The sequence below is a fragment of the Xiphophorus hellerii genome, chromosome 12 (genome assembly GCF_003331165.1).
Source record: "Xiphophorus hellerii strain 12219 chromosome 12, Xiphophorus_hellerii-4.1, whole genome shotgun sequence".
Classification (NCBI taxonomy): Eukaryota; Metazoa; Chordata; class Actinopteri; order Cyprinodontiformes; family Poeciliidae; genus Xiphophorus; species Xiphophorus hellerii.
Window position 1 is genome coordinate 2,346,403 of NC_045683.1, and position 25,833 is coordinate 2,372,235.

Consider the following 25,833-nt stretch of genomic DNA (forward strand, 5'->3'; position numbering starts at 1 on the left):
AGACGACCTTCAGACCAACTCCAGGTAAATCTACCACTACGGTTTAGTCAGTGGACAGAGAAAAACAAAAAAATCTCAGAGGTTTTGAGATTAATCTCAGAATTGTTCCAGAAAAAGACAGAGACATTTCTGAGTTTCAAAAGTCAAAAAATTACAATTTTTGAAACTCCAAATTGTTACTAGACAATTTCTGATATTAATCTAAAAATTTCAGGATTTCTCAAAATTTTCAACTTTTCAAACTCAGAAATTTCCTTTTTTTTCAAGAAAATTTCTAGATTAACCTGAAATTGCTGAGTTTTTTGGCTATTTTTCTTATCAAATTTTATATATATAAAAAACTTTTTGTATTGCTTCTGCATAGGCCTGTCACGATAAACGATAAATCAATTAATCGCACGATAAAATAAAACTATCGACCTCATTTTAATTATCGGCTTAATCATTTCTTCCGGCCTTTTTCTCTTTCTGTTGATGACACTGAATGAAAAAAGGCTCAACTCCGGTGCTCTCCACTGACATCTCCCTTTTTCATTTCCTTAGTGTAATGCCCAGAGCACACTGCATGATCTTAGAGCTGTCAGCCCATTTTCAAAACCTGAGAAACCACACATGAGCCGACAGAGATCCTAGGTATAACGGTTCCATCGGGTTCGTTCTTGCCATGTGGTGTCCAACAATGGGCACAAAATAATGGCTACAAGTTCAGTGAACTCATTTTAAAACCAGGCATTAATCAATGCTTTACTACAATCTACCTGCAATGCATGTGGCTAGTGTCAGCGTAAAGTCCTGACTGAATGAAAATCATTATAACCTATTTACGTCACGTTAACGAAGAACAGCTGAAAAGTTACCGGGTTTATCAAATGCGGTAGCAATTTCGCTCCAACTCCTCCCCTTGTCATTTCTATATCCTTTGCAAGAAATGATGAATAAACATTAATGTTGTTTCCACATATCATCTCGGGTTGCGCTGTGTCAGCTGTTTGGGATTCCCCTCCATAATTTCCACTCAGAAAGCACGGAGAGGAATCCACACTTTCTGATTGGCTACCTGTCACATTCAACAGGCTGCGTTGCTCCCAGTCAGGGAAAACCCCTGATTTAGATCGGAGCGGCCACCATGATCTACCATAACACACCACACACTACAGGATGATTGGTTATGAAATCGCAAGCGACCATCTTAGAACGACCAACGTTCTAAGATTGTCATAAGGGGAAAAATAGGGGCAAAAAATCATGTAGTGTGAACTATTGCATAATGTAGTCGGACAAACGTTAAAAAATCAGAAGAACATCTCAGCTGGAGTAAAATCAACCAAATGACTGGACTTCTTAATGTTAGAAGAATTAAAGAGGACTAAGCAACTGGACTGGTATATTTTAGGTAACTTAATCTTGAATTTCGGCACCATCCTAAACATTTGGTCAGGCTGACATTTTGAAAACCCTGTAAAACTTCCACTACTGAAAACCTGGCTGTGTCTCCATCAGTCCCCAAACAAAGAAGATTGCAAAGTTATTGCATCAATTTTTAGCAACTCAGAATGTTGACAGTCGTGTGTAATGTTTTATTTCTCCAAGATAACGCAGATAAAGGGAATCATAACCAAACAGAGCTTCTGCTCTACAGTGTTACATCAGGACTGCTTAGGAAATGTTAAACCAGGAGGAGAGTCAGAGTTCGACTCCTGAGTCGACTGTGGCAGGAAAATAAAATGTCCAACATTTGGTCCTTCAGAGGAATCAGCTCTGACTGCTGCCATGCGGCTTTTTTACATATTTGTGGAAACTATCACCCTGTCGTGACACTACTGTACATGAGACGAATAATCTGTCAAACCATTTAGTTCCTCTGCCTTCTCTCAGTGCTAATTAGAAATATCCAATCAGAGACAGGGGGCGGGTCTTAGCGCTGTCAATCACTCCCTTGTGCTGCTCATCTCACTACAGTTTCTCCAGTCACCAGAGCCTGTTCTGAATGTTAAAGCTAGTTAGCATTGCGGGTAAACAGTTTTCCTCTGACAGTATCTAAACATTTTCTTGTTTTTCAAAGCAAGTTTAAAATTTTTCAATACACAGATTGAGAAAGACTGCTCTATAGGATAGTCGACAGCAAAAACTTCCCTTTAACAGGAAGACTTAAAAAAAAAAGAGCCAACACTGCACGAATTATTTAAATTCGTTAATAGTCAACTTAAGCAATGTCTCCTATTGAGGATCCATGAAGCGACGGTCGACAGGAAAAACTTCAGTTTAGCAGGAAGACTACCAAAAAAAGAAGAAGAAAAACAAGCAAATACTGCGCCACTTACTTAAGTTCAATAAAATAAAGTTAGTTACTTTAATACTTTAATCATATGACCGTAATTCTAACTGAGCCGTCTGGCATTTATTTGATTTTATGGATGTAGAATTCTCAGAAATTTTGCATGGAGTCTGTATTTTTGCTCTTTTTTCCAGAACAACCTCAGCTTTCAGTATCTTATAGTTATTTAACATCTCTGTCTATTAAAAATTGTGACAAACATTTTAAAGAGAAAAACAAATAAAATCAGATTTTAAATTTAAAGGTTTATTGCTGAACAAGAATTTAAAATGACGGGGGCAAACAATTTCAACTTAACTATATTACATAAATGCAGAGAAAAATGAAGCCTGGCCTCCAATTTACAAGTTTTTATTGCTGTTTTTATTCAATTATTTCAGGCGTTTTAATTTTTTGTGGTAGACTCTAAAGCATTTCCTCTACAGATGGCATCAGAGTAAGTGTAAATCACTTTTTACCAAAAGTGATTTTTATTTCCATCCATCCATACCCCATCTAGCACCCTTCAGGTTGAGAGGGGTACTGGTACACATTTCCAGGGGTCAAAGAGCAAGAGGAAGGGTACACACTTGTTTTTTTTTTGTTTGTTTGTTTTTTTGCCCAAATCACTTTTGGTATGCCCTAAATAATATTTTTACCAAAAGTGATTTGGGCAACAAAAATTTATAAAAAAATAAATAAATCAGCCAAGTGAGCGATTGGTGACCTGTCCAGTGTGTACCCTTCCTCTTGCCCTTTGACCCTTGGAGATGTGTACCAGCACCCCTCTGAACATTAAGCGTGCTAGATCAAGTACAAGAAGAATTTCCAAAAAGAAGAACTTTCTTTTTACAGAAAGACTTCCAAACAAAGCCAAAACTGAACCATTTATTTATATTTGATAAAAGTAAGTTGAAGCAATGCCTCCTATTGGGAATCAATGTGGTGACAGTGATGAGGAAAAAGTTCCCTTTAACAGGAAAACTTTCCAAAAAAGCTTCTCCAGAAGAAATGAAATCAAGATTAAATTTTAAGAGGCTGCATGTTTTGATGCAAAACTGGTTTTTGCATTTAAATTTAAATTGTTGAAGGTAAATGAAATTTGTTTCAGTTATGGACTTATTAAAGTATGGACCCAGACTTTGAAATATGTAGATTAAATTTAAAACTAAATATTAAGTAGATACAAAAAATAAAAAAGGTGTGTATTTTCAAAAATAAACTATTTTCAACCAAAAGCATTTAATATACATCAAAAAGATAATTATCTTAATGCAGCTATACTATGTCAACATAGTCACATTCAATTATCACTAAGACTATATAGGTATGCCATGAAGTTTTATTATAGTAATTTACTAAGCTCAGTCCCTTCCTGCAGGCTCTGAACTGTATTTGCCAAATCCTTAGCAGCCATTTTTCTTTCACATCACAACTGATTTTCAACCATGAATACCACAGCACAAAAATCCCTAAAGACTAAATGATTTGCAACAGCAGAATCCTTCTCAGCTCATGGACCTTACCGAACTCCGCCCCCAACCGACCCACGTGACCGCAAGTCTCACAAGCAAAGCCTCGTGGCACGTTGTTTCTATGTAAACATGACTGGATTAGTGCATCATTTCTACCGGATTTTCACCATATATCAGCTACTACAATGAACAGACGAACTAACAAGTTCATGTCATCATCTGGGAGGAGGTTACTGGTTTCTCAGTTTCTCAGTCACAAGCTGGTTGCAAACATCAGTCAGTTATGGTAGATCTGAACTTTGGTTAGATGACGTCAATATGAGAAGCTACAGACTGATAGGAGGAACCAAAGAGCTCTGTAAAGGTGAAGGCAAATCTTCAGAAGCTAGGATATAATTAATTTAATTTCACATAATTACCGCGGTAGAAGCCATTTGTAGTGTATGAAATAGATTTGTTCTTGTAACGGATAGTAGACTAAAGTAAATTAAGAATTTTTTAAATTAAGTATGACGCAGATTGTTTGTGGATGTTTGTCTGTTTTGATTAGCATTTTTGTTGTTTGTTTTGTTTGGTATTTGCACTTTGTAATGTTTTGGGGGTTTTTTTTGTTGTACCTCGTAACTAATGAGGGCAGGCCCTTTAAAAGCTGGTAGAATCGTTGTGTCAATCAATTGCTTGAACTCTCAAGCTGAGTAGCATGAAGAAATCAACACTTAGTGTTCCCCAGTGAAAGCAGCGAGGTACGTTTTGTTTTGTTGTTTGTATTGTAAGTTTATGTTTGTATTTTAATATTTGTATATATTTTAGTTTTCACGGTGACTGGTGACTGTGATGATTCTGAATCACCCGAAGAAAATAAAAACGCTAAATTCACCCGTCGAGACTGGCTGGTTAATTCAACTGCTGGGGAGCTGCTACAGTTCTGTTTGATGTTTGTTGTGAATGACGTAAACTCACAAACGAACGAGGTCATTAGTCCAACGTTTAGAAACTACAGCGGCTGTAATGATCCACAGCAAAGGTAAAATAACCCGAACAGGTGATCAATTCAAAACCACTCCTACCTTTTTACTCTCTCTCTCTGTAGTTTAAGCACACCTGTTACGGTGGCAACCGCCTGCGCCCCGCAAGACGAGCAAAGATTACGTTAAAAACATAACATTCAGTCCGTTACGGTATCAAGTTTCCAGGCTTGATATTTATTTCTCGATTATTAATCAGCGCTTCCCTGAACACAGCGATGGTTGATTGACTAGCTGTACTTGGTGCTAGCGTGGCTAACACGAGTAACAGTTTAGTCCAAAGCCTTTTCTGCTAAAATAAAATCTTTAGTGTATGTCAGATACAGACACATTGCATATTGATCTGTTTAGCTAACGTAAGACTGTGTAGCAGACAGGCTTCAAGGTGTAGAAGTTGTATCAGTACAGCCGTTATTCTGTACTTAGCTAACGGGAAGCTAAGTGTGTGAGACGGCCACGCACGTGACCACGTAGAATGGGCATCAGCCAATGAAAAGCGGCTCTTCTGGTAAGGTCCATTGACTCTCAGCAGAGAATCAAACCAAACCAGCAAAGCTTAGGCCTTCCACAGCGTTAGCATCAAACAGCGTTAGCATAGCAACAAACCCGCAGAAGACATGGCGTCGAACAGAACCTTGACTTAACTTGCCTTTGATGGGTCGGGCGGATCCCCTAGGCAGCTTGAAGCGGTCCTCAGCTTCATTGTCGATCACCCAAGATATCCATTATCGACCACCTGCTGGTTCCAGACGCCATTTTCTCCCTCAGATATTTCAGTGACGCCAGCAGCCAAACAAACAAACCGCCGCTGAAACGCCGTGGTCGCTCGGTCGGTCGCTCCTCCTCTGCTGCTCTGTTTAAACACAAAAAATTAGCTTCAATAACTTCATCAGGGGCAAAACAAACAACTTTGAATAAAGTTTCCAAAAAATAACTTGCCAAATAACCAACGCAGATATTTCAAACATGGCGCTTCCGCGGCCTACTCGCCCTCAGTAACATTGCATGGTTAAACAAAAAAGAAAAGCAGAAGACGGTGACCACCAGGAAGGTATAAAACCAGTCAAAACTGAAATATGCAAAACGCTTCTAATTTATATTGGTCTCTGTAATGGTACAAAATTAAATATATACATAAATAACTAAAATGTGTTCACAGAAATAAATCTATAACTTAATTATAAATAAATTATATTTTGTTTACAAAATAAATTAACTTAATAAATAAAGATTTGCTCACAAAAAAATAAACATTACCTCTTTTAGAATAAAAAAAAAAAGAAGATTGCACTTTAATCACTTTGCATTGAACATTTGATTTGATTTGAACAGTATGTAACAGGCAGTGATTTATGAACAGGAAAAAAATTACTCAGTACATTTTAGTGAGAAATATGGGCTTGCACCTCACTGAGGATCTTTGTCATTCTTGGTGGCAGGGAGGCAACTGCAGTGATCAAGCTCTTCTCCAGGCACAGTCTGTTTCTTTGCTTTGTTTTGATCAGCATCATTGCTGAGAAGGAGGCCTCACATAAATATGTTCGCCCCTCCATTTCTTTGCAGAATAGGATGTGTTCACAGATGTCGTCCGTGTCAATGTATCTTACAAATGCAACAAGTTGCGCATTTCCATTCACATCTGTGGATTCATCCAGCTGCAGTGAAAATGAGTCGCCAAGTTTCCCCACAACTTGTTCGACAATGTCTGTGCCCATGTTATTTATTCTGCGGCAAACGGTGTCATTAGACAGAGGCACAGTTTTTAATGTATCCGCTGATTTTTTGTCCAGCATAGTTTCCACCAATACAACAGCAGCGGGGAGCAGTAGGTCTTCCGCTATGGTGAACGGTTTTTTGGCTTTAGCAACGAGCAAAGACACCGCGTAAGAAGCCTCCAGGGCTTTGGCTGATGTAGTGGAGGCTTTTCGCATTGTGGCTTGGGATGACTTGAACTCAGAAAGTTTTCTCCTGAAGAACTCCGGTGGCTTACCAACGTGACATCCATGTTTTGTGGTGAGATGCCGCTGGAGGTGTTCCGGCTTCATGCTAGCGTTGGCTAATTTCTCCCCACAAATAAAACACAGTGCCTGGGGGGGGGGTCAGAGATCGTGGACGTAAATCCCATTAAAACATACTTTTCCATGTACGTTCTGTACTTCGTCGGCTCTGGTTTTGCCTTCTTTTTCACTTTATCTGTACTTTCAGCAGCATTGCTACTACGCTTTAGCCACGTCTCCATAGTTACAGTGTAATCATGATAACGACAGGTCGTTGACGAGTGCCCTGGGTCCGTGGGTCAAACTAACTTGGTGGGGGGGTCCGTTTTATTTTAAAGGATATTGAAACTAAATACTGAATATAAAATTCAGTGCATGAACACACATTTATATTTTATCGAACTTTTTACAAAATAATTTTTCCCAAGACTTATTATGAGGAGCCTACTGATTTTTTAAAGATATTTTGAAAAGCTTCACGTACCTCCACGTACCCCCAGGGGTACGCGTACCCCCATTTGAGAACCACTGCAATATGCAATGTGTCTGTATCTGACATACACTAAAGGTTTATGACTCTTATGGAGAGTGAAGAATGACAAAAAGTAAATTATTAAATAATTATTTAAATGTATAATTAACCCTGTAAAGCCCACACCATGAAATAACTGACAGAAAATTCCAATTCTTTGAAACTGGAGCCTTTATTGGTCCCTCTGAACAAACAAAAAAAAAATTTTCAAATATCATTTTCCATATATGAGTTTCATTTTGTATCATATTTGATACATCGGGTCACAATGCTCAAAGATTATTTTTTCTTGAACAAACAAAAACATAATAAAACACAAATAACTCAGATAAATTGTTAATTCCAAACATAAAAAGTGCTACAACAATGCAGCAATAACAAATCCACCAATGGAACTGGCAGGGTGGCAGTCTCGAGAACATAACATTTCAATTATTTTCTAGACATATTGTGGCTCACAACCTTTTTATTTTGCATTATGATAGGCTTGGAAACAGTTTCTGTCCTTGTTCAGACAAAGATGCACTCTGCATTTCTTACAGAACACATGGGCAAAGTGGCCCACACAGTGCTTGCATCTCTGTCGGGTTTCCCATGTTGGGAAATGATTGAGGCCATCCTTTCTCACATCAGGGGGCAACTCAGTGGTTTTCCTCCTCCTAGGAGGGGTTGGCGTTGCTTCCGGAGAGGACAAAGGTCTGCCACACTTTTTGACCTTTCGTGCACTTGTGAGGGCAGTGGCAACAGAGGCCTGAAACCTTCGCAGGGGCAGGTGTTTCTGCCTGGGATGCAGTTTCTCCAGATTTCTTCTGTAGCGGATCCATGCATTGATTACTGCCACTGTGATGGTGTGCCACCAAATGTAGATGTACCATCTTCGGGATCTGAAGCTGAACTTGTACAGTGCAGAAAGCATATCAAGAAGGTCAATGCCTCCCATGAACCTGTTGTAAGTGTCAACAATGGCCGGTCTGGGAACCATTATGTGGGTTTTGGCTTTTCAATCCCAACGCTTCACACTGCCCAGTGGTTCAACACCAACAAAAGAAGAGAGCAGGTTCACAGCTTTGTTGTCATACCATCTCACAATGATGTTGTTTTCCTGGTTTACTCTGAAATCTAGTGACCCTCTGCCGTTTTTCTTCAGTTTTTTCTCATCCATCAGTTGGCAATTCTTCACCCTGTTCATTCGGACTGTGCCTATGTAGTAGATTCCTCTTGGTTTCAAGTGCTCTACCAATGGAACTGACATAAAGAAATTGTCAGCAAAAACTTTGTGATTCTTTCCTGCTGGAAGGGTTGAGGTCATTTTCAGGACAACATCTCCTGTAGCACCAACATCAGATTTCTCTTGGTCAAGATTTCCTCCCCTTTGGCACACATCAAAGTCATATAGATAGCCACTTTGCCCACCACGTCCCCACATCTTGAACCCCCACTTGTGAGGTTTTCCTGGCATGTAGCACCGTAGATGTGATTTTCCTTTGAAAGGCACCATGACTTCGTCAACAGCGTGACATTCTTCAGGTGGTCATCATCGCCGCTATCTGGGTGTTCCTCAATCCTTGCAGGAGTCCATTCCTCATCCTCATCCTCCCCTAGCTGCTCAGAGTCACTTGAATTCCCATCCATAATCATATTCAGAATATCTTTAACAGTGTATGTCTTTGCCATCTAAAAAAAACACACAGGCACAAAAAAGAGTGTTTATTTTATCTTTGAATTGGTCAGTTTTCAATGAAAATAAGCAAAAGGTGCAAGTTGCATATCTATTTTTAAGCTATAAATGTACCAAATTATGAACATGCAAACATATCATTAGTTTATATGAAAAAAGACTGTACATTGCTTGAAATACATGTAAAATACATGAAGTACAATAAAAGACAATTGACTGATTTTTCGAGTTAACTGACCCACTGTATCAAATTTGATACGTCACTTTTCAACACGGTTTTACAAAAAAATTATGATAAAATACTAAGTAATTTTACATTGCATCAACTCAGTAAGTGTTCCTATTGATAGTTCACCCCAAAACAAATTTTTTTTTCTTACCTTAACCTTCTAAAATTGGCAAAGTTTTCCTGCTGAAAACGCATGTGTCCCAGTCCTTTGCCATGGCAGTCTTGTAGTATCAGTGGAAAGGCCTCTGGCGAGAAAGTTACTACCCCCTGTTGGATTATCAGTGCACTACATGTCTCTAATTGTATACATCGGGTTTTTTAGGGAAAAAAATGTCACACTGCTCATTTGGAGGTCTCAAAAACTCATGTATCACATATGATACGTTTGGCGTTATAGGGTTAAGTTATTAAAACTCTTCACTCCACATATATTCTGGATCGTTTGATCCACAAAGTTATGTTTATGGATAGCATAAGTTTATACATAAACTGCTTATTAAAAAGAAGTACAATCAATCCTTCTGAAATACATTTTTCTGTATTTGTAATTAGTTTACATAAATATAAGTCAGCAGATCTTAATTAAATGTTCAGTTTGGTTTTAGTCTCAATGCAAATCATGAACTTCCTGTAGTTCTGATGTTTGTGAACTAACTAAACTTTATTTCCTGGTCAGGATTTAACGTTTTGCTGATCTTTACCCACTTCAGCTGTGAAACAAAGACGCTCGGCCTTCAGTGAAACCAGTCAGATCCATTTTTCTGTCGACAGCAGCTCTGCATCCTGGGACGATTACAGCCGATTTATACCCGAGGGGTTGAGTCCAGTTTGGTGTATCTGGTGAGGCGGGCAGCAGCAAACTGTGTTGCAGTCTCTCAGAAAGTGGGAGCTGACAGAGATTAAACCTATTTAATTAAATACATTTCAAAATGTGTACTTTAGTACCTTTACTGGGATAAAACAGTCCAACCTGTACTTTTAATAAAATATTTTTTCATACTAGTATCTGTGCATCTAGTTCAGTAGAGAAAGTGAGTACTTTTGACACCTCTGTTTATAATGTATGGGCAAGCCAAACAACTTCCGGTAAACTTAACTCCAAATTAAATATTTAATTTGGGAGACAATTAAAGATTTATTCAGGAATATTTAGTTTGCAAACTAAATAACTAGCTTCCCAACTACTACCCAAATGGAAGCTAACTACTACCTAACTTTCAAATATTGAATTTAACATATTTGAAATTCAGTATTTCAAATTTTCAATGACATTTTTTTTTTTTATTTAAAATTTAAATTTTTTTATAAAAATTTTCCCTAGTTGGTGAAATGATATACTAGTGGAACTGGTATTTTTTTCCCCTGATATTAATAAATTGTTTATTTTGAAAAAGCTCCTATATCTTCCTGAAAAGTTATTTGTAAGCTAGTTTTATCTTATTTCAGGTTTACTAAGATTTGCATTAGGAACTGGACCAGAGATACTTGGTTTTGTTTTTTTTGCTGTATGTCATAACCTCTTTTTTCCTTTGTCTTGCTCCATTGTTTGCACATCTTTCACTCCCAGACTTGTGTAAACTTTCTTTCTAGATTATTTGCTCTGCTAGCCGCCTTTTGTAAACTTTATCTTTCTCTTCACTTCATGAGCGTCTTACAGGAAGTGAAAACATTTACTGAGAAAAAAATACCCATGATGCAAAAACTGGTTTGTTTCAGGAGAAATAAGGTCTTCTTGTTTCTGACTGAGTAATAATTGTGTCAGTTCGTCTTTGAGCCAAAATCCCAAAGTTGTTTTTCCAACTTAAAAGACAAAATATACTTCTTGTGACTTTTTAAAAAATCTGCACAGCAAAAATAACGAAAAATAAAAACACACATGCAATATTTTAATAAAACAAAGTGACAGGTTTTGTTTGTTTTGTTTTAATACAAGGCTAACATTTTTCTAACTTTTTAGGTTTTTTATTTTATTTGATCTAGAAATTATTTTAACAATGGGAACTTTCTTTAAAAAAAAACCCTATTACTAAAGTTTAATAGAAGAATTAATGTGCTTTAGTCTTCATTTTTTAAATAAAAAGTCATTGGATGTTTATAGCTCTACTTATTGTGAAATTAAGATTAAAATCTGTTAAATTTGTCACTGAAATTTGGCAAAAGTTCCCACTGAGGGTCAAATTTGTAGTATTCTTCTACTGCAGTCAGGAGCTGCATAGAAGTTGTTCCAAGGGCCATAAAGGGCCCCTGCGCCACAGTTTGGACACCCCTGATCTTATGAGACTTGAATCTGCAAAATGACGACAACACCGATTACATCTTCATAGAATCCGTTTGGTTTATTTAAAATATTTTTTTCCAAACATTTTTTATTTCACAAGATAAAATCATCACTTTTGGTTCATATGTTATATTTGGTCATTTGCATATTTAAAATGAATATTTTGGCTGATTAAGGCAGTTCTATGTAAACTGAAGGGTAAAGTCTTCATTTCTGGTTTACTCCAGTGATTTCAGTTTATTTTCCTGAAGCTTATGAACAACTCAAACATCGTGAGTTTGACTCATTAAAACCCGTTTTCACAGAGAAAATCTCCCAAATCCTTTTGGTCACAAAGAAAGGCACCACAGGTTTCTGTGCTTGCAGCGCGTCGGCGCCGCCCGCCTCACTTCATCGCGTGTTTCTTGCAGATGGCGATAAACTCCCGGACGTCGTCGGGGGAGCCCATGGCCACGGGGGCGCGCTGATGGATGCCTTCGGGCTGGATGTCCAGGATGTTCTCGAAGCCGGTGGACGCCATGCCGCCCGCCTGCTCCATGATGAACGCCATCGGGTTTCCCTCATACAGCAGCCGCAGCTTCGAGCAAACGGAAAGTTTAGCTTCCTGATGCTAAGAGATCAACGCTTCCTATTCAATACCGACTCTCTGGAAATGGTAAACATGTAGACGCACTGCAAAAACACAAAATCTGAGTATTTCTGTCTAGTTTCGAATATTACACCTGAAATAAGAAAAAACTGACTCAAGTAACTTTTCAGCAATAAACAAAAGTTTGTTTTAAGTTAAGAATTCCTTAATATTGATGAAAAGGTACTTGCTCCACTGGCAGATTATTTCACTTATAACTAGAACATTTTCATAAATATTAACGAATTAATGATTTAAAATAAGCTCTTATTTATTTCTGAAAAGTTACTTGTAAGTTTCTGTCTTATTTCAAGTACCAAAATATTTGCAAAAGAAAATGGACCAAAAATAATTGTTAAATTCAGAGTTTCTTTGTGTCGTTCTATCATGTAGAATCCCCACCAAAGTTTGTATTTATAACATCGTAAAATATGAAAAGTATAAAAAACAAAAGTTCTGCTTCATTAAAGGATTTTTTTTTAAATGGTAAAAAAAACAAAACATTTATTGATACACTGCAAAAACAAAATGTTGGCAAGTATTTTTAGTCCATTTTCTACTGTAAAAACCCGAGTACACTTGAATTAAAACAAAATTAACTTGCAAGTTTTAAGTTAATAATTCCTTAATGTTGTTGAAAAAGTAGAAGTTAAATTGGGAGTTTATTTCACTTATGACTAGATGTTTTTTTATAATTAAGTAATTATTGACTTAAAACAAGCTCCTATTTAATAGTTAATCATACATTAGTTTTGTCTTATTTCAAGTGAACTAAGATATTTGCATTAGTTGCATTTTCCATGAAAATACTTGTGTAAACATCTAATAAGACAAAACTAACTCAACTAACTTTTCAGCAAGAAAAAGGAGTTTGTTTTAAGTTCATAACTCCTTAATAATAATGAAAAAGTGCTAAATTTAAGTGAAGTAATCTTATTTTGAGGGTACAGAATGTGTACAACCTCTAGCTTAAAGCAGAAATGTTAAAGTTCCTCCTCCTTTGCTGCAGGCTCCGTTCAGCCTTTTAAAAAATGAAGAAGGATGTGCAGAGTGAAGAAACAATGTTGTTGACAGAACTGCTTGACATGTTGCTCAAGTCAGAGTCGAGACAAATTGTGCAAAAACTAATTGCTGTTGCCTACAAACCCAGGTCTGGGTTGTTGTTCGAATGCATATAAGGCTGCAAACGGACCGGAGACCACTCCAAAGGCAGGAAGTGGACTACAGCGCAGGGCATTCTGGGTAACTACAACCAAAACAAAGTTCATATCACCCGACCCTGCTGGCAACAATATAAAATGATTAAAATATATAAATCAACTGAACCTCAGAGAAACAAGGCAAGATGAGGATTCAAGTTAAAGAAAATCCTCAGTTGCTGCAATAACAAAGAAATCACTCTAAGGCTTTTGCGTCCTCTTTAAAGAGTTGTAACTCGTTTCATTAGGTGCAAATCTCTGAGTTTAATGCTGGATCTCACCTTTCCTTTGGGGCTTTTCACATTTCCTGGGTATAAAAAGATTCCTCCGTACATCAGCGTCCGGTGGACGTCTGCCACCATCGATCCGATGTAGCGCGCGCCGTACGGCTCACTGCCGTCCTACAAGGACATGAAGTGTTCACGGGTCGCATGAGGAAAATGTAAATATTTCCTAAAAAATCATCATGTTACCTCAGGGAACTTCTTCCTCTGCAGGTACTCTGTGACAGCCGGATCGAAATACTTAGCATAGCCTTCATTCAGACTGTAAATCTTCCCCCGTTTCTTGATTTTCACGTCGTGCTCGACGAGGATGAATTCACCGATGGCCTGTTGAGCAAAATGTAAAGAAGGCCGTCAGTGATTATAAACAGTGGATCGAAATGAGAGACCCTAAAGGAGTACCGACTGGGTCGAGCATGAAGCAGTTGACTCCCTGTCCGGTGGAGAGAACGATCATGGTGGCGCTGCCGTAGAGCGCGTAGCCCGCCGCCACCAGGTTCCTGCCCGGCTGCAGAGCGTCCTTCTCAGACGGCTCCTCATCTGTGGTCTGGGAATCACATCGTTTCAGTAGCTTAAATTTAAATTATTAATATTATATGTTTTTGTTGCTTATATTTAAAGGCACAGGTGTCAAACTCCAGTCCTCAAGGGCCGCTGTCCTGCAACTTTTAGTTGTGCCTCTGGTGCACCACACCTGAATGGAATAATTAGGTCATTAGCAAGGCTCTGGAGAACTGATCTACATAAGGAGGAGGTAATTAAGCCATTTCATTCCAGTGTTTTGTACCTGTGGCACTTATAAAAACTGCAGGACACCGGCCCTTGAGGACTGGAGTTTGACACCCCTGTTTAAAGGGCACCTGTTGTGAAAAATTCAGATTTTGCAAGTTTTTATGCTTCCAACTGTTTCTAAAAAGAGCCCAAATGTTTAAAAAGTAACTTGACGATAAGTTAATGTTTTTTGGTGTCTGGAAAATGAGCTACCTAGCAACCCCAGCACAGTTCCGCCCGTTACCTAGCAACCCCAGCAGAGTTCTGCCTATTACCTAGCAACCCCAGCAGAGTCCCAGTACATTTGGTCAGCTGGTTTTACCGCTGCATGCACGGTATAATGTTTTCTTGTTAACTTTCCATCCAGAAACTACTTGCTGCATTCTGTTGGTCGTCCAGGAGGCTCCACTTCTGCTGTTCAAAGATGTACGGTTGTTTGCAGCCATTTTCACGTGTCAGTGTAAAATGTTGAGATTATTTGTATTTAAAGTGACAAGAGGCCTTATAACAGGTTATTCAGAACTGAGCAGCCTAAAATCTCATTATCTAAGAATGATTGTGTCAAAACTGTAATGAATATGTTTTGTATCGTCTATAGACTTATCCAAACCCGTTCAAGGAAGCACAACATGTCACCTTTAAGATTACAAAACAAGTATGTTAATTTAAATCCTTGCTTATATAGTAACTTATTTTTAGCTTGGATCATAATTTAAACTAATCAAATGGAAGTTTGTTGTCTTCAGTTGATCTTTTTCTGAAAAAAGTGCATCAATGCAAGAGTTTAATGTTTTGCTGTTACCTTTCTGTAAATGCCAAATATAGTTCCAATGGAGACGAGACAGTCGATGTTTGAGGAGCCATCCAGAGGATCAAAACAAACGATGTATTTTCCCTGAAAAAGAACCAAAAAAAGACATAAAATGAATATAATTAATTGTTTACAGCAGGATGATTTTTTTTTTTTTTTTTTTTTACAGACCACATCTCAAATGGTTTTTTCAAATTTAAAGAAGAAATATTAACGTCACCAAAGACTTCTGGGAATTATTACATCATAGTAAAAGCTGATTGTCATTGAGCATCAATGTTCATAATAATATTTACTGAGATTTCAAAACCAAAGCTAAGAAGTTTCCAGCGTCAAACAGCAACTCTTTTCAGCAAGGAGTAGGAGCTTAATGCAAGTAAGTAATTTCTAAATATTTATGAAAATTTTCTAGTTCCACTGGGAGATTATTTCACTTATACAGGGGAAAAATGTTTAGTAATCAAGATTAAGGAATATTTGACTTAAAACAAGCTCAGATATTTTCTGAAAAGTAACTTACTAGTTAGTTTTGTCTTATTTCACGTGTACTAAGATACTCTAGAAACTAGACCAAAAGTATTTTTGTGTTTTTGCAGTGCAGTTCTTCATTTTATTGCTTTTGTTTTGTATTTGCATATTTTCTAAATGTAGTGCTACCAGCTACACAGAGTCATATTTGCTATTTCTGACCCGTTGTTCGGGCTCCACGATGATCGCCTCTTCGTTCTCTTCGGACACCAGAACGCAGGAGGTGAAGGACGACTTGAGCATGTTGATGACCAGGTCATTGGACAGGATGTCCAGCTTCTTCACCTGGTCACCCGTCACGTTGGTGCTACCTGCAATCCCATAACTGATAAAGACACAAAGAGAACGGAAACGGTGAGCAGAGCTGGAGGAAATGGTTACTTCACATCCTTTGCTGCAATTATTACTGACGAACGTCTCACAAACTGTAGTAAGCTGAATACAATCATAGATTTTAACGTGTTGGACTGAAACATAAAAAATAATCATGGTGTACCACAAGGTTTGGTGTTGGGACCTTTGCTTTTCGGCTTATTTATTAAAGATTTACCGGAATATTTTCCAGCAAAGCTAACCTGCCAGATGTATGCAGATGATATCTTGTGAAACAAACAAAACTAAAAACAGTACAACAATTCAAATATTTAGGGATGGTCTTTTGTCGTTTTAAACAAGTGATACAAATTATGAAAAGAATGAAATTTAAACTGTCTAATTTTAGATTTATTAGAAATAATTTAACTTTAAAAAGTTCACTTCCTCATTTTAAATCTTTTCTTAAATCTTATTATTTTGACTTTTAACTTAGTTTGAGGTGTTGATTTTAAATGTTTTACTTGATGGGTTTGTTTTTGTTTGTTTCATTTGTTTTAGTGTACAGCTCTTTGGCCAACATTGTTGTTTTAAAACGTTTTATAAATAAACTTGTATTTTACTATTCTTACATGTAAATGTTCATTAATACACAGACTTTGATAGTAACTGGTTATATTTACTCAATTACATTTACTTAAGTACCTTTGTTTGGGGGAAAAAATACTTTTAGTTTACTTTTTTTTTCTTACCACACTGCACTTTTTACCTTTACTTGAGTAATTTTATTATAAAGTATCTTTACTCTTAGTTTAATAAAATTTTCGGATTTTCTACCCACTGAATGAAAAACTAACATGTTTTAACCAAACAGACACAGACAAACACCTGCAGCTTTTGTTAAAGTTTCATAAGTTTTTATTAAAAGAAACTAATTTTCTTTTGCCTGTTTTGTTGTTACTTACATGAATTATTGTCACTTTGGTCCTTAAAATACCAAAATTTCCACTTAACTTTATATTTTGGTCCATCTGATGATGTAATTTTTAACCATATCCTCTTGCACTCTTACTTGAGTAATTTCTTGCACAGCTACTTTTTACTTTTACTTGAGTAAAAGTATGTTGACGTATTGCCACTCTTACTCGTGTGCATTTTTTGTGTACTCCGCCCACCTCCATTCAGACCTATTTTAAAAAATAAAACTGAACTTGCAACAGAACAGGAGGTTTTTTGTTTCTTTCAGTTAGAAGAAAATTTTGTTGCTGTGGCTGAAGTTTCATTTCTAGCTCGTTACTGAGGAAAATAGATGCAAATGCATGGATTTAGTGTCTTGAAAAAGGCAGATGGTTAGTTGTGAATGTGTGCGGGTTGCCTGGAGGTACGCGCTTCCTGATTGGTGCATAAACAACCTGAATCTCCTGCTCAGCCAGTGTGTCAACGTGGATGTGAACGCAGCAAACAAAAGTCGACAAAACAGCTGCACAAGGCGCAAAAATGTGCGGTAGTTTTTACAGATAAAACTGCGTGTTTGACTCGGTGAACTCACAGATGGGCGATCCCAGCTTTGCGCACCGCGCTGGAGATGGCCTTCACCGCCGTGCCCAGCGAGTTGAGCAGCGTGGTCAGCTCCCCGGTGCCCTTCGCCTTCCTGCCCTCCTCCATCACGAAGCGGGTCATGGTGACCACGTTGGTGTCGAAGGTTCCCCGGTCAGACATGGTGGCAGGCGGTCCTCCTGTGGTCCGGGAGCAGAAGTTGGAGGAAACGCTGCAGGACTTAAATGCGATGCGAGGCGGAACCAGGCGGAGGGAGTGAGAGATGCGGGGCCAATCCGGGGCTGCGTGAGAGGTGTGGCCGCGGTGGGAACACTAACCCGCATTGTGCAAAACTTTCTGGAAGTCACAAACTGATAAACTATCAGCAGAGGAGTGTGACTGGAACAAAAGAAGCAGCGCAAGTGCAAGAGTCTTTTGCAAGAGACCTAAAGCTGCAGGATGAAATTTATACAAAAATGTGTGTGTGTTTAAAAAAAACTTTTTCCTTTCACATATTTATTAAAATTGTCAGTATAATACCAGACAGAAAATCTGTGAAAAGCTCGATCTCCTCCACCCTGTGCTACAATTGCCATCTAAAACAACCAATCAGAGACAGGAGGAGGGCCTTAGCGCTGTCAGTCATCCTAGTGTACACTGCTAAATGTGCTGCTGGGAGAAACAGTTTAACATTACAGGAAAAGCGTTCATCTGCCTTCATCTGTGGCCAGAGTTGGGTAGTAACCAGTTACATTTACTTAACTTCTTTGAAAAATGTACTGTTAGAAATATTTTACTACACTGTACTTTTTACTTTTACCTCAGTAATCTTATTATGAAATATCTCTACTTTTACTAGAGTGAAATTTCTGGATTTTTAAACATGTTTTTACCGAAATTCACCAGAAACAGACCTGCAGTTTTTGTTAAAGTTTCCAAAGTTTTATACTGGAAGAAGCTGATTTGGAAGAAAATCTTTTGAATGAACAGCAGAGGAAATAGTAAAACAATCCCAATTTATTGAGCCAATAATTCAAATTTCTTATTTTGCTAAGAAGTTTATTATGATAAATGATAAACGATACGATAAATTCCCACTGCTGGGCTCTTCAGACTTTCCACAACGGCTCTTGATAAATTTGGTTAAAAATGGTAAAGAGTCAATAAATGTTTTTAAATATAAACATTTAAACTGCGCATAGTAGGAATTTTTCAGCTGGAATAATTGCACAAGATTTCACCACAGAATGGCAGTAAAAGTACCAGTAACATAATTTAAATCGGGAATGTTAAACTCATTTTCATGTGACAGAATGTGATAAAACGACCCATTGACAAACTGCTAAAATATTATTAAATAATTGTCTCTACATTCAATTAGTATTTCTTAAAGTTAAAAAATATTGATCATATTTTCACATTCATGTAAGTTGCTATTACACAGATTGTAGCATCCAGTCAATTTTGAGAAGGCCAACTGATGGTTGAATTATGATTTATTAAAGTCATAATAAATCACAATTTTCATCAACATAAAAGTTAGACAAGAACAATTAATAATAATTATGGTCGTTTTCACCATCCGTTGTTATTATGCATCCATTATATACATTTTTTCCATTAATACAAGCAGTCAGATTTTTCTGTCAGCATTTCAAGTTACTCAATAAACCTCAATCCCAGTTACTCACCTTGTTCTCTTATTGGCTGAAGATAATATTGAGTTGCTTCTTGTCCTTTTTCTGTTTATTGCAGTTAATCTTTGCAGACAGAACTGTATTCCATTACCGTAGTTACTTTAAGGAAGTTACCAAATTAAAAGCATATAACAATAAACACAGGTAACTTTATTCAGTTGGCCTTTACAAGTCTGTAGGGCCATGTAAAAAGACATGGCGGGCCGGATTTGGCCCCTGGACCATAAGTTTGACACGTGATCAAACAAACTTTAAAATCCAACCTTAGAAAATTCAAAATGCATCCCAATCAACCCAGCCTTTCTGTAAATGTTATTTCCCCCGTACCAGTGTCGGCCCACAGTTAAATTTGAACATACTCAATAAAAACAAAACAACAACAAAAAAACTTAAATACATAACACGATGTGATTTTTGACGTTAGTACAAAATCACAATTTAAAATGTTGGGGAAAGGATAAATGCTAGCATAGTTACAACAAGTTGTTCAAGTCATTGTGTTTTCAAGTTTTACCTTCGTGAAACGAAGGTGAAATAAAGTCTACACAAGATGGCGCCCTTCATCCAGTTCACTTCAGTTTGGAACCATCTGCTTTTGAGGCTTTAGTAATCTGAATTCAGAATTTATCACTAATATAACCAGCATATAATGTTTTATGTATGTGAACCTAGGCAACATTTACTTGAATGGGATGTTTTTTTATTATTATTTTTATGGGATAAAGGGGAAAAAACTGTAAAATTAGTTTCAGGAGGGAATTAGTCCGGGTCAGAAACATATATAAACATTGATATCACTCCGCCAAAAATTATCCGTTCGAACTTGGAAATAAGTTTAACGTTCTGGGGACTATATTACATTGCGGAGGAGAAACGTATCCTACGGTGGCCTTGTTGCCAGGTAATCGAAAGTAGTGAAAAGTCATTTTCTTTGGTTTGTTCAATTCGATTGTGTTTTTGTTTCACAAAATGTATTACATTGTCCGTTAAACAACAATATCTCGCACAGGAGTTAAGTTAGCTTAAACATTACAAGTTATCGAAAGAAACGCATCACTTGGTTGACGCGGAGTTATTTAGCAGTTAAACCGGGGGGGTCGTGAATAGTCCACTTAAGCTCTTCATTACTTCATGGCCCAGTCAGTAAAAGTAGGCCATGCTGTCGACAGGTAAGCTACACCTGCGTTACTGACTGACTGACCTTCATTACGCCCATCGTACTCAGCCGAGCAGCCACTGCGCATGAGCGTGGCTCACCTCGCTTCTGAGCCGACCGACCCACCGACCGGAGCGGACAGTACAAAGAAGCTGCTGGTTCTGCTGCAGACGGGATCCAGACCCACCGGGATAAACTTTAACTTTAGTTCGGGTTTGTAGGAATTTATTGTTCCACCCATTGAGGAGCTGGTGCTTAAAAACGGCCGGAGGAGTTAGCGAGGAGTTGAATTCAATCCGAAGAAGAAGAAGAGCAGCAGCCTGGGAGACACTTGGCGTCTGGTGAGTTGAAGTCGATTTATTTTGGTGAATGCATGTTAATTTTTTAAATTTAAGGCTGTGTTGTCGTGTTTTAGTCTGCGACTACTTTGGTTTAATTACATTAAAGTTCAATTTCTGGTCAAAGTGGTCGTGCTGCGAGCAGAGCAGACAATCTCATGAAGCGCTGCTGCGGGTTAAGCAGGATTATGTTTAAAGTCATATGGTGTTTGTCGCTGATTGAACAAATTATCCTGCAGGTGCCATGCAAATGTTTTCCAGGTACGGCTCAATGGGCTGGACTTTGAGCTGCAAAGGCAGGAAACTCGTCTTTACTCCTTGGAGAGACAAGTTTTTGGATTTTCTCTCTAGAGATGCACCGATCGGTTTTTTTTTCTGGTACCGATTTCCAGTCTAACCAACTAAAACCGATTATGAAATATTTTTTTTCTCCATTTTAATTATTTTGTAAAGATCACAACAAATGAAAGTGGCATGGATTTCTTGCAGTGTGTTAACATTTAGTTAATGAATGTATGGAGGGTGAAAAGGGACTAAATTTTATAAATACACCTTTTAAATCATTCATTAAAAGTACCAACTAACACGTGTTTAAATAATGTGTTTAATGGACAGTTTATTAAATATGTCACTTAATCATTAAAATGCAAGCTCATAATAGCTAGTACAGATAATTAACTCGCCCATCAAAGTCGACTTTAACAGATGATTTCATGGTGACCCAGGAACTATGAAATATTTAAATGCATATTTTATTAATTATAATGGTTTCCATAAAGTACTAAAACATTTATTTATTTTATAGTACATTTAATCAATGATATATTTATGTACTTTTGCCCCTTCTGGCTTCCATAGAGGGCGTTTTAAACAGAAAAGCAGCTAAATTAACAGAACATTTTTATTTTTTAAATGTTTTTGGTTCTCATACATTGAAATAAGCAAAAAATGTCGAACACCAACTAAATATGTAATTATTTGAGCTCTTTTTATGCCGAATAGCATAGTTTTTGTAGTTCAACTTGAATTTTATTGCACAGTAAAATACCTCTACTAAATTATGCATATTTTGCCAATTTTAAACCAAAAATGTGTTTACTTTGCATTGTTTCTTAAAGGAAACGTTTGTATGTAAATCCTGAATTTAAGGTATGAATAACTTTATGTACTTCTGTATGAAATCAGTTCATACTTATTTACTTAATTTTAAATCCAAGAGAAAATGAAGGAACTTGAATAAGTAGATCAAAGTCTTGTTTGTTGTTTTGTAGACTGAAAATTTAAAGTTTTTAGTTTTGATGCATCTTGTCATTTTGATCTCTGGCTTATTGATTCTCTGCTCTTAAGTATACAGGGGTTTTCTAATTTAATCAGCTTGGTAGTAACTAGTTACATTTACTCTATTACGTTTACTTGAGTATCCTTTTTGAAAAAATATATTTTTAGGATTATTCTACTATGCTGTACTTTTTACTTTTGCTTCAGTAATTTTATTATGAAGTATTTCTGCTCTTGTTTGAGTAAAATTTTTTATTTTCTACCCACTGAGTGAAAAACAAACAAGTTTTAACCAAAAATCCACCAGACACACACCTGCAGTTTCTGTTAGTTTTTTATTATAGAAGCTGAGTTGGTAAAAATTACTTTTGCCTGATTTTGTTATTTTTTTGTTATGAATTATTTTCATTTTGCTGTTTTAAAATACCAAAATGTCCACTGGACTATATATTTTGGTCTGTGTGATGATGATGATGATGATGATGATGATGTAATTTTTAAATATTAAATGACTGATTAGTAATTGAGTAGATTTTTTTTACCAAATACATTTTTACTCTTGAGTAATTTCTTGGACGGCTACTTTTTACTTTTACTTGAGTAAAAACATGTTGGAAGTAGTGCTACTCTTACTTATTACGTATAATTTGTGTTTTCTCTACCGCTAGTGATTTAATGTTATCATTTTTAATCCTGAATGTCTTAAAAACCACAATCAGTTCTCACCTGAATCCCAAAGAATGCCAAAGTTTCTTTTCTTTCAGCGCTCTCGTTTTCTCTGCCTCCTCCTCACATTCTTTGATACAGTGCAGTGATTGACCCTCGTACAAAAGCTCCTTTATGGGGCGCTGAAGGCGACTGTCATCGACTTTAAAATGTTGCACATGGCTGTAAAGGAAGCTGCGGCTGCTCGTATCTCTCCAGCGAGCTGCTCGTCTCTCTGACAGCGGTTGTGACGCAGACCTTGATGGTGGTCTCCATTGTTCTGCTGGACCGCTGGGGTCAACCAAAGGGCTCCTCATCTCCTCTCCAGCTCAGAAGCTTTCCCACTTTTCTCCTTCAGGGATGATCCTCTGAATTGATATGGGAGCGGGGGAGAATATGCGCATTGTGAAAGCGGACTAAAGGAATTCTGCGGCTTTCAATGTGCCGCTGTTGGCATCTACCTGAACTCGATTCTCGACACCAGAGAATAAGAAGCGCAGATTTCCAGCAGAGCTTTTATCTCTGAGGCTTAAAGCATTCTTTCAGCATAAAAGTGGCTTTGGTTACTGAGCTGACATTTTGTTTGTTTTCACCATCCACTTCTGTTCTTGTGTTAAACTGATCTGCAGTCAAATTTGGGAAACAAAATCTTAACTTTATGAGTATTCATTTTTATTCTGAAAGTTGCAGTATGTAACTCTTAAAAAAAATTTTTTGTGCAAGACAGAATATTGAGCTCCTCTGTCGTCTTCCAGAAACAACCAATCAGAGCCAGGAGGCGGGTCTTAGCGCTGTCAATCACCTCCTTGCTTTTTGCTACGCTGCAGCTAGCTTAGCCTGTTGTGAATGCTAAGGCTAGTTGGCATGGCCACCAATGATGACGGATAAATAGTTTTTCCTGTAATGGTAAATTGTTTCTCCGCCATTAGTACATTTAGCAGTGAGTTTATCAGGATGATTGACAGCGCTGAGACCCTCCTCCTGTCTCTGATTGGTTGTTTTTGGACATTTATTCAGACTAGCTCAGGGAGGAGGTGGAGCTCGATCTTTTCACATAATAAACTGTCAGAACACGGACACAGTTTTAACAAATATGTAAAACCAAATGTTTTATACAAAAGTTACATGCTGCAGCTTTAAAAGGATGAATTTCACTCAAGGACCTGCAGAGTAAATGATAAAAACCTTTAGACCAGGGGTGTCAAACTGCAGTCCTGGAGGGCCGCTGTCCTGCAACGTTTAGATGTGCCTCTGCTGCAGCACCTGAACAGAATAATTAGGTCATTAAGGCTCTGGAGAACTGATCTACCCCAGGAGGAGGTAATTAAGCCATTTCATTCCAGTGTTTTGTACCTGTGGTACATTTAAACCTGCAGGACAGCGGCCCTACAGGACTGGAGTTTGACACCTGTGCTTTAGATCATATGTCCCTGGGGCCAAATCTGGCCCACCATCGCTTTTTATGTGGCCCTTTTAAACTCCAGAGGGCTGCATAACTAGAACCTTCAAGATCACGGTTCTGTTCTCAGATATTATTTTATCAAATCAAAGCGGTTTTGTACCTGTACACTGCCAAATTACACCAATCAGTTCCTCCAGTTTTTTGCGGAAATTCACTCGAAATCAATAAATTCCCACATTTTTCATGAGTTTATTGCACATTTTCTACAAAAATGGTCAAAAACATTGGGTTTAAGTGATGCTAACTCCCACCTGTAGGTGGCAGTATGTCTGTCAGTCTAATGATTTTTATCAATACTTTCTGCAACAACCGACCCAAAATGAAACTGAGCTTCACACCCTGCTTTAGATTATTAAATCACATGTTGGATTTTGAAGTTTGAGAGATGTTTCACTATTTTTGTTTTTAGCATTCATCGTGTCTATAGTGGAACTAGTTCAGGGCCAAATGTTGCGCTTTGGTTGAGCCTGGCGTCGGTGTTTGCTTCAGGCTTGGCGGCGTTTTGAGTCGACCTCTCCAGCCGACATATGGCCGCCTCTCTTTTCTCACTTCAGTGAGACGACCCTCCTGTCCACAACTTCAAAGCCAGTCTCCCCCTCCTCCCATCGCCTCCCTGTGATTAGTCTCCCATTCCTCCGGTTTCTCGTTTGGACTAAATGACTTCCCTCCTCACAGCTCCTGTTCCTTTGCTTTTCTCGCTTGTTTTAGAGTTTTTAAAGAATCATCTCTGCTGAATTGCTTCTAATTTTAGTCTCTGGGTTTGCTTTGTAATCCCAGTTTTGGTTGAACATCTGCTCATACCTCTGCCATATTTTTGCTCTTGTTGCATATTTTTGTGCTGAAAATTCTATTTTTGCCATTTCGTGCAGCTTAAGCATGTGTTTCTTGCAACCTTGTATTTCTCCCCGCTGGAAGCACACTCACTGGTTTGACTGGAGGTGAAGGGAGTTGTTGCAGCTGCTTTGGTTTGAAAGTGTGGGATGAAAACCCACATGAGCCTCGAGGACTGCCCTGTTATTACAAGATCGTGTTAGAAGTTAGCCCACAAATATAAAATGTTGCTGTTTGGACCAGCGTCAAATAGGAAATGGCACTAAGTAGCTTCTGGGCTTGAACTGTAAAGAACCTCAGATATCAGAGTATGCACAAAGCAGATTTAAAATGGAGAACTTGCTGGATTCAACAAAAAAAAGAGAAGTCAAGCTTGTGGAAATCCAACTAAGAGATTTCCAGTAACCTGGGACAGCTGCCAGCGCGGCACCACACTGTTCGCTAATTCGAAAGGAAGTCATTACTGGGGCGATCAAAGCTCTGCTGAACTGTTTACAAAATCTCTTGAGTCAGTTTTTTTCTGGACTTAGAAGCTTAGCAGAATCACACCAGCACAACGTATGAATTAGAAGAATCTGTTAAGTGGATTTGTCTTTAATTACAAACTTCATGCAGGCTCCTTAAGCTGAAGCTGCGATCAGACATGATTGCAACCAATCAGCAACGTGGCACATGAGCTAAGTTTAGCCCTCTGTTTGGGTTGTAAAATGCTGTTGGTTCTCCTCATGAAATTGTTTTACTTGATCGTTGAATGTTTGCAACTGATATT

The 25,833-nt window shown here is 37.8% G+C and overlaps 2 protein-coding genes and 2 long non-coding RNA genes across 4 annotated transcripts in view; 1 reads left to right on the plus strand and 3 right to left on the minus strand.

Annotated features, from left to right (window-relative positions):
- Nucleotides 1-6,341: 6,341 nt before the first annotated feature.
- Nucleotides 6,342-22,392, minus strand: LOC116729418 (uncharacterized). The gene is made up of 3 exons (XR_004341150.1): nucleotides 22,382-22,392; nucleotides 9,515-9,517; nucleotides 6,342-7,295 (listed from the first exon to the last, which is right to left on the minus strand). It is a non-coding gene; the product is annotated as an uncharacterized LOC116729418 (long non-coding RNA).
- Nucleotides 7,548-9,512, minus strand: LOC116729419 (uncharacterized). Its single transcript, XR_004341151.1, has 2 exons — nucleotides 9,402-9,512; nucleotides 7,548-9,017 (listed from the first exon to the last, which is right to left on the minus strand). It is a non-coding gene; the product is annotated as an uncharacterized LOC116729419 (long non-coding RNA).
- fbp1a (fructose-1,6-bisphosphatase 1a) lies at nucleotides 11,561-17,862 on the minus strand. Its single transcript, XM_032577926.1, has 7 exons — nucleotides 17,611-17,862; nucleotides 15,912-16,074; nucleotides 15,213-15,305; nucleotides 14,046-14,186; nucleotides 13,829-13,966; nucleotides 13,637-13,756; nucleotides 11,561-12,105 (listed from the first exon to the last, which is right to left on the minus strand). The coding sequence occupies exons 1-7, from the start codon at nucleotides 17,778-17,780 to the stop codon at nucleotides 11,914-11,916; spliced, it is 1,017 nt and encodes a 338-aa protein (XP_032433817.1). The 5' UTR covers nucleotides 17,781-17,862; the 3' UTR covers nucleotides 11,561-11,913.
- kank1a (KN motif and ankyrin repeat domains 1a) overlaps nucleotides 20,547-25,833 on the plus strand; it is a 51,571-nt gene continuing 46,284 nt past the window's right edge. The window contains exon 1 of the mRNA XM_032577922.1: nucleotides 20,547-20,791. The gene's annotated coding sequence lies outside the window, so the exon portion shown is untranslated. The remainder of the gene's footprint in view (nucleotides 20,792-25,833) is intronic.

Coding starts and splice junctions, on each gene's coding strand:
- fbp1a (XM_032577926.1), bottom strand. CDS start 17,780: ATGTCTGACCGGGGAACCTTCGACACCAACGTGGTCACCATGACCCGC. Junction 16,075..17,610: donor AAAGCTGGGATCGCCCATCT/GTGAGTTCACCG, acceptor TGTCTTTATCAG/TTATGGGATTGCAGGTAGCA. Junction 12,106..13,636: donor TGAAAAGCCCCAAAGGAAAG/GTGAGATCCAGC, acceptor GTTTGCTCGAAG/CTGCGGCTGCTGTATGAGGG.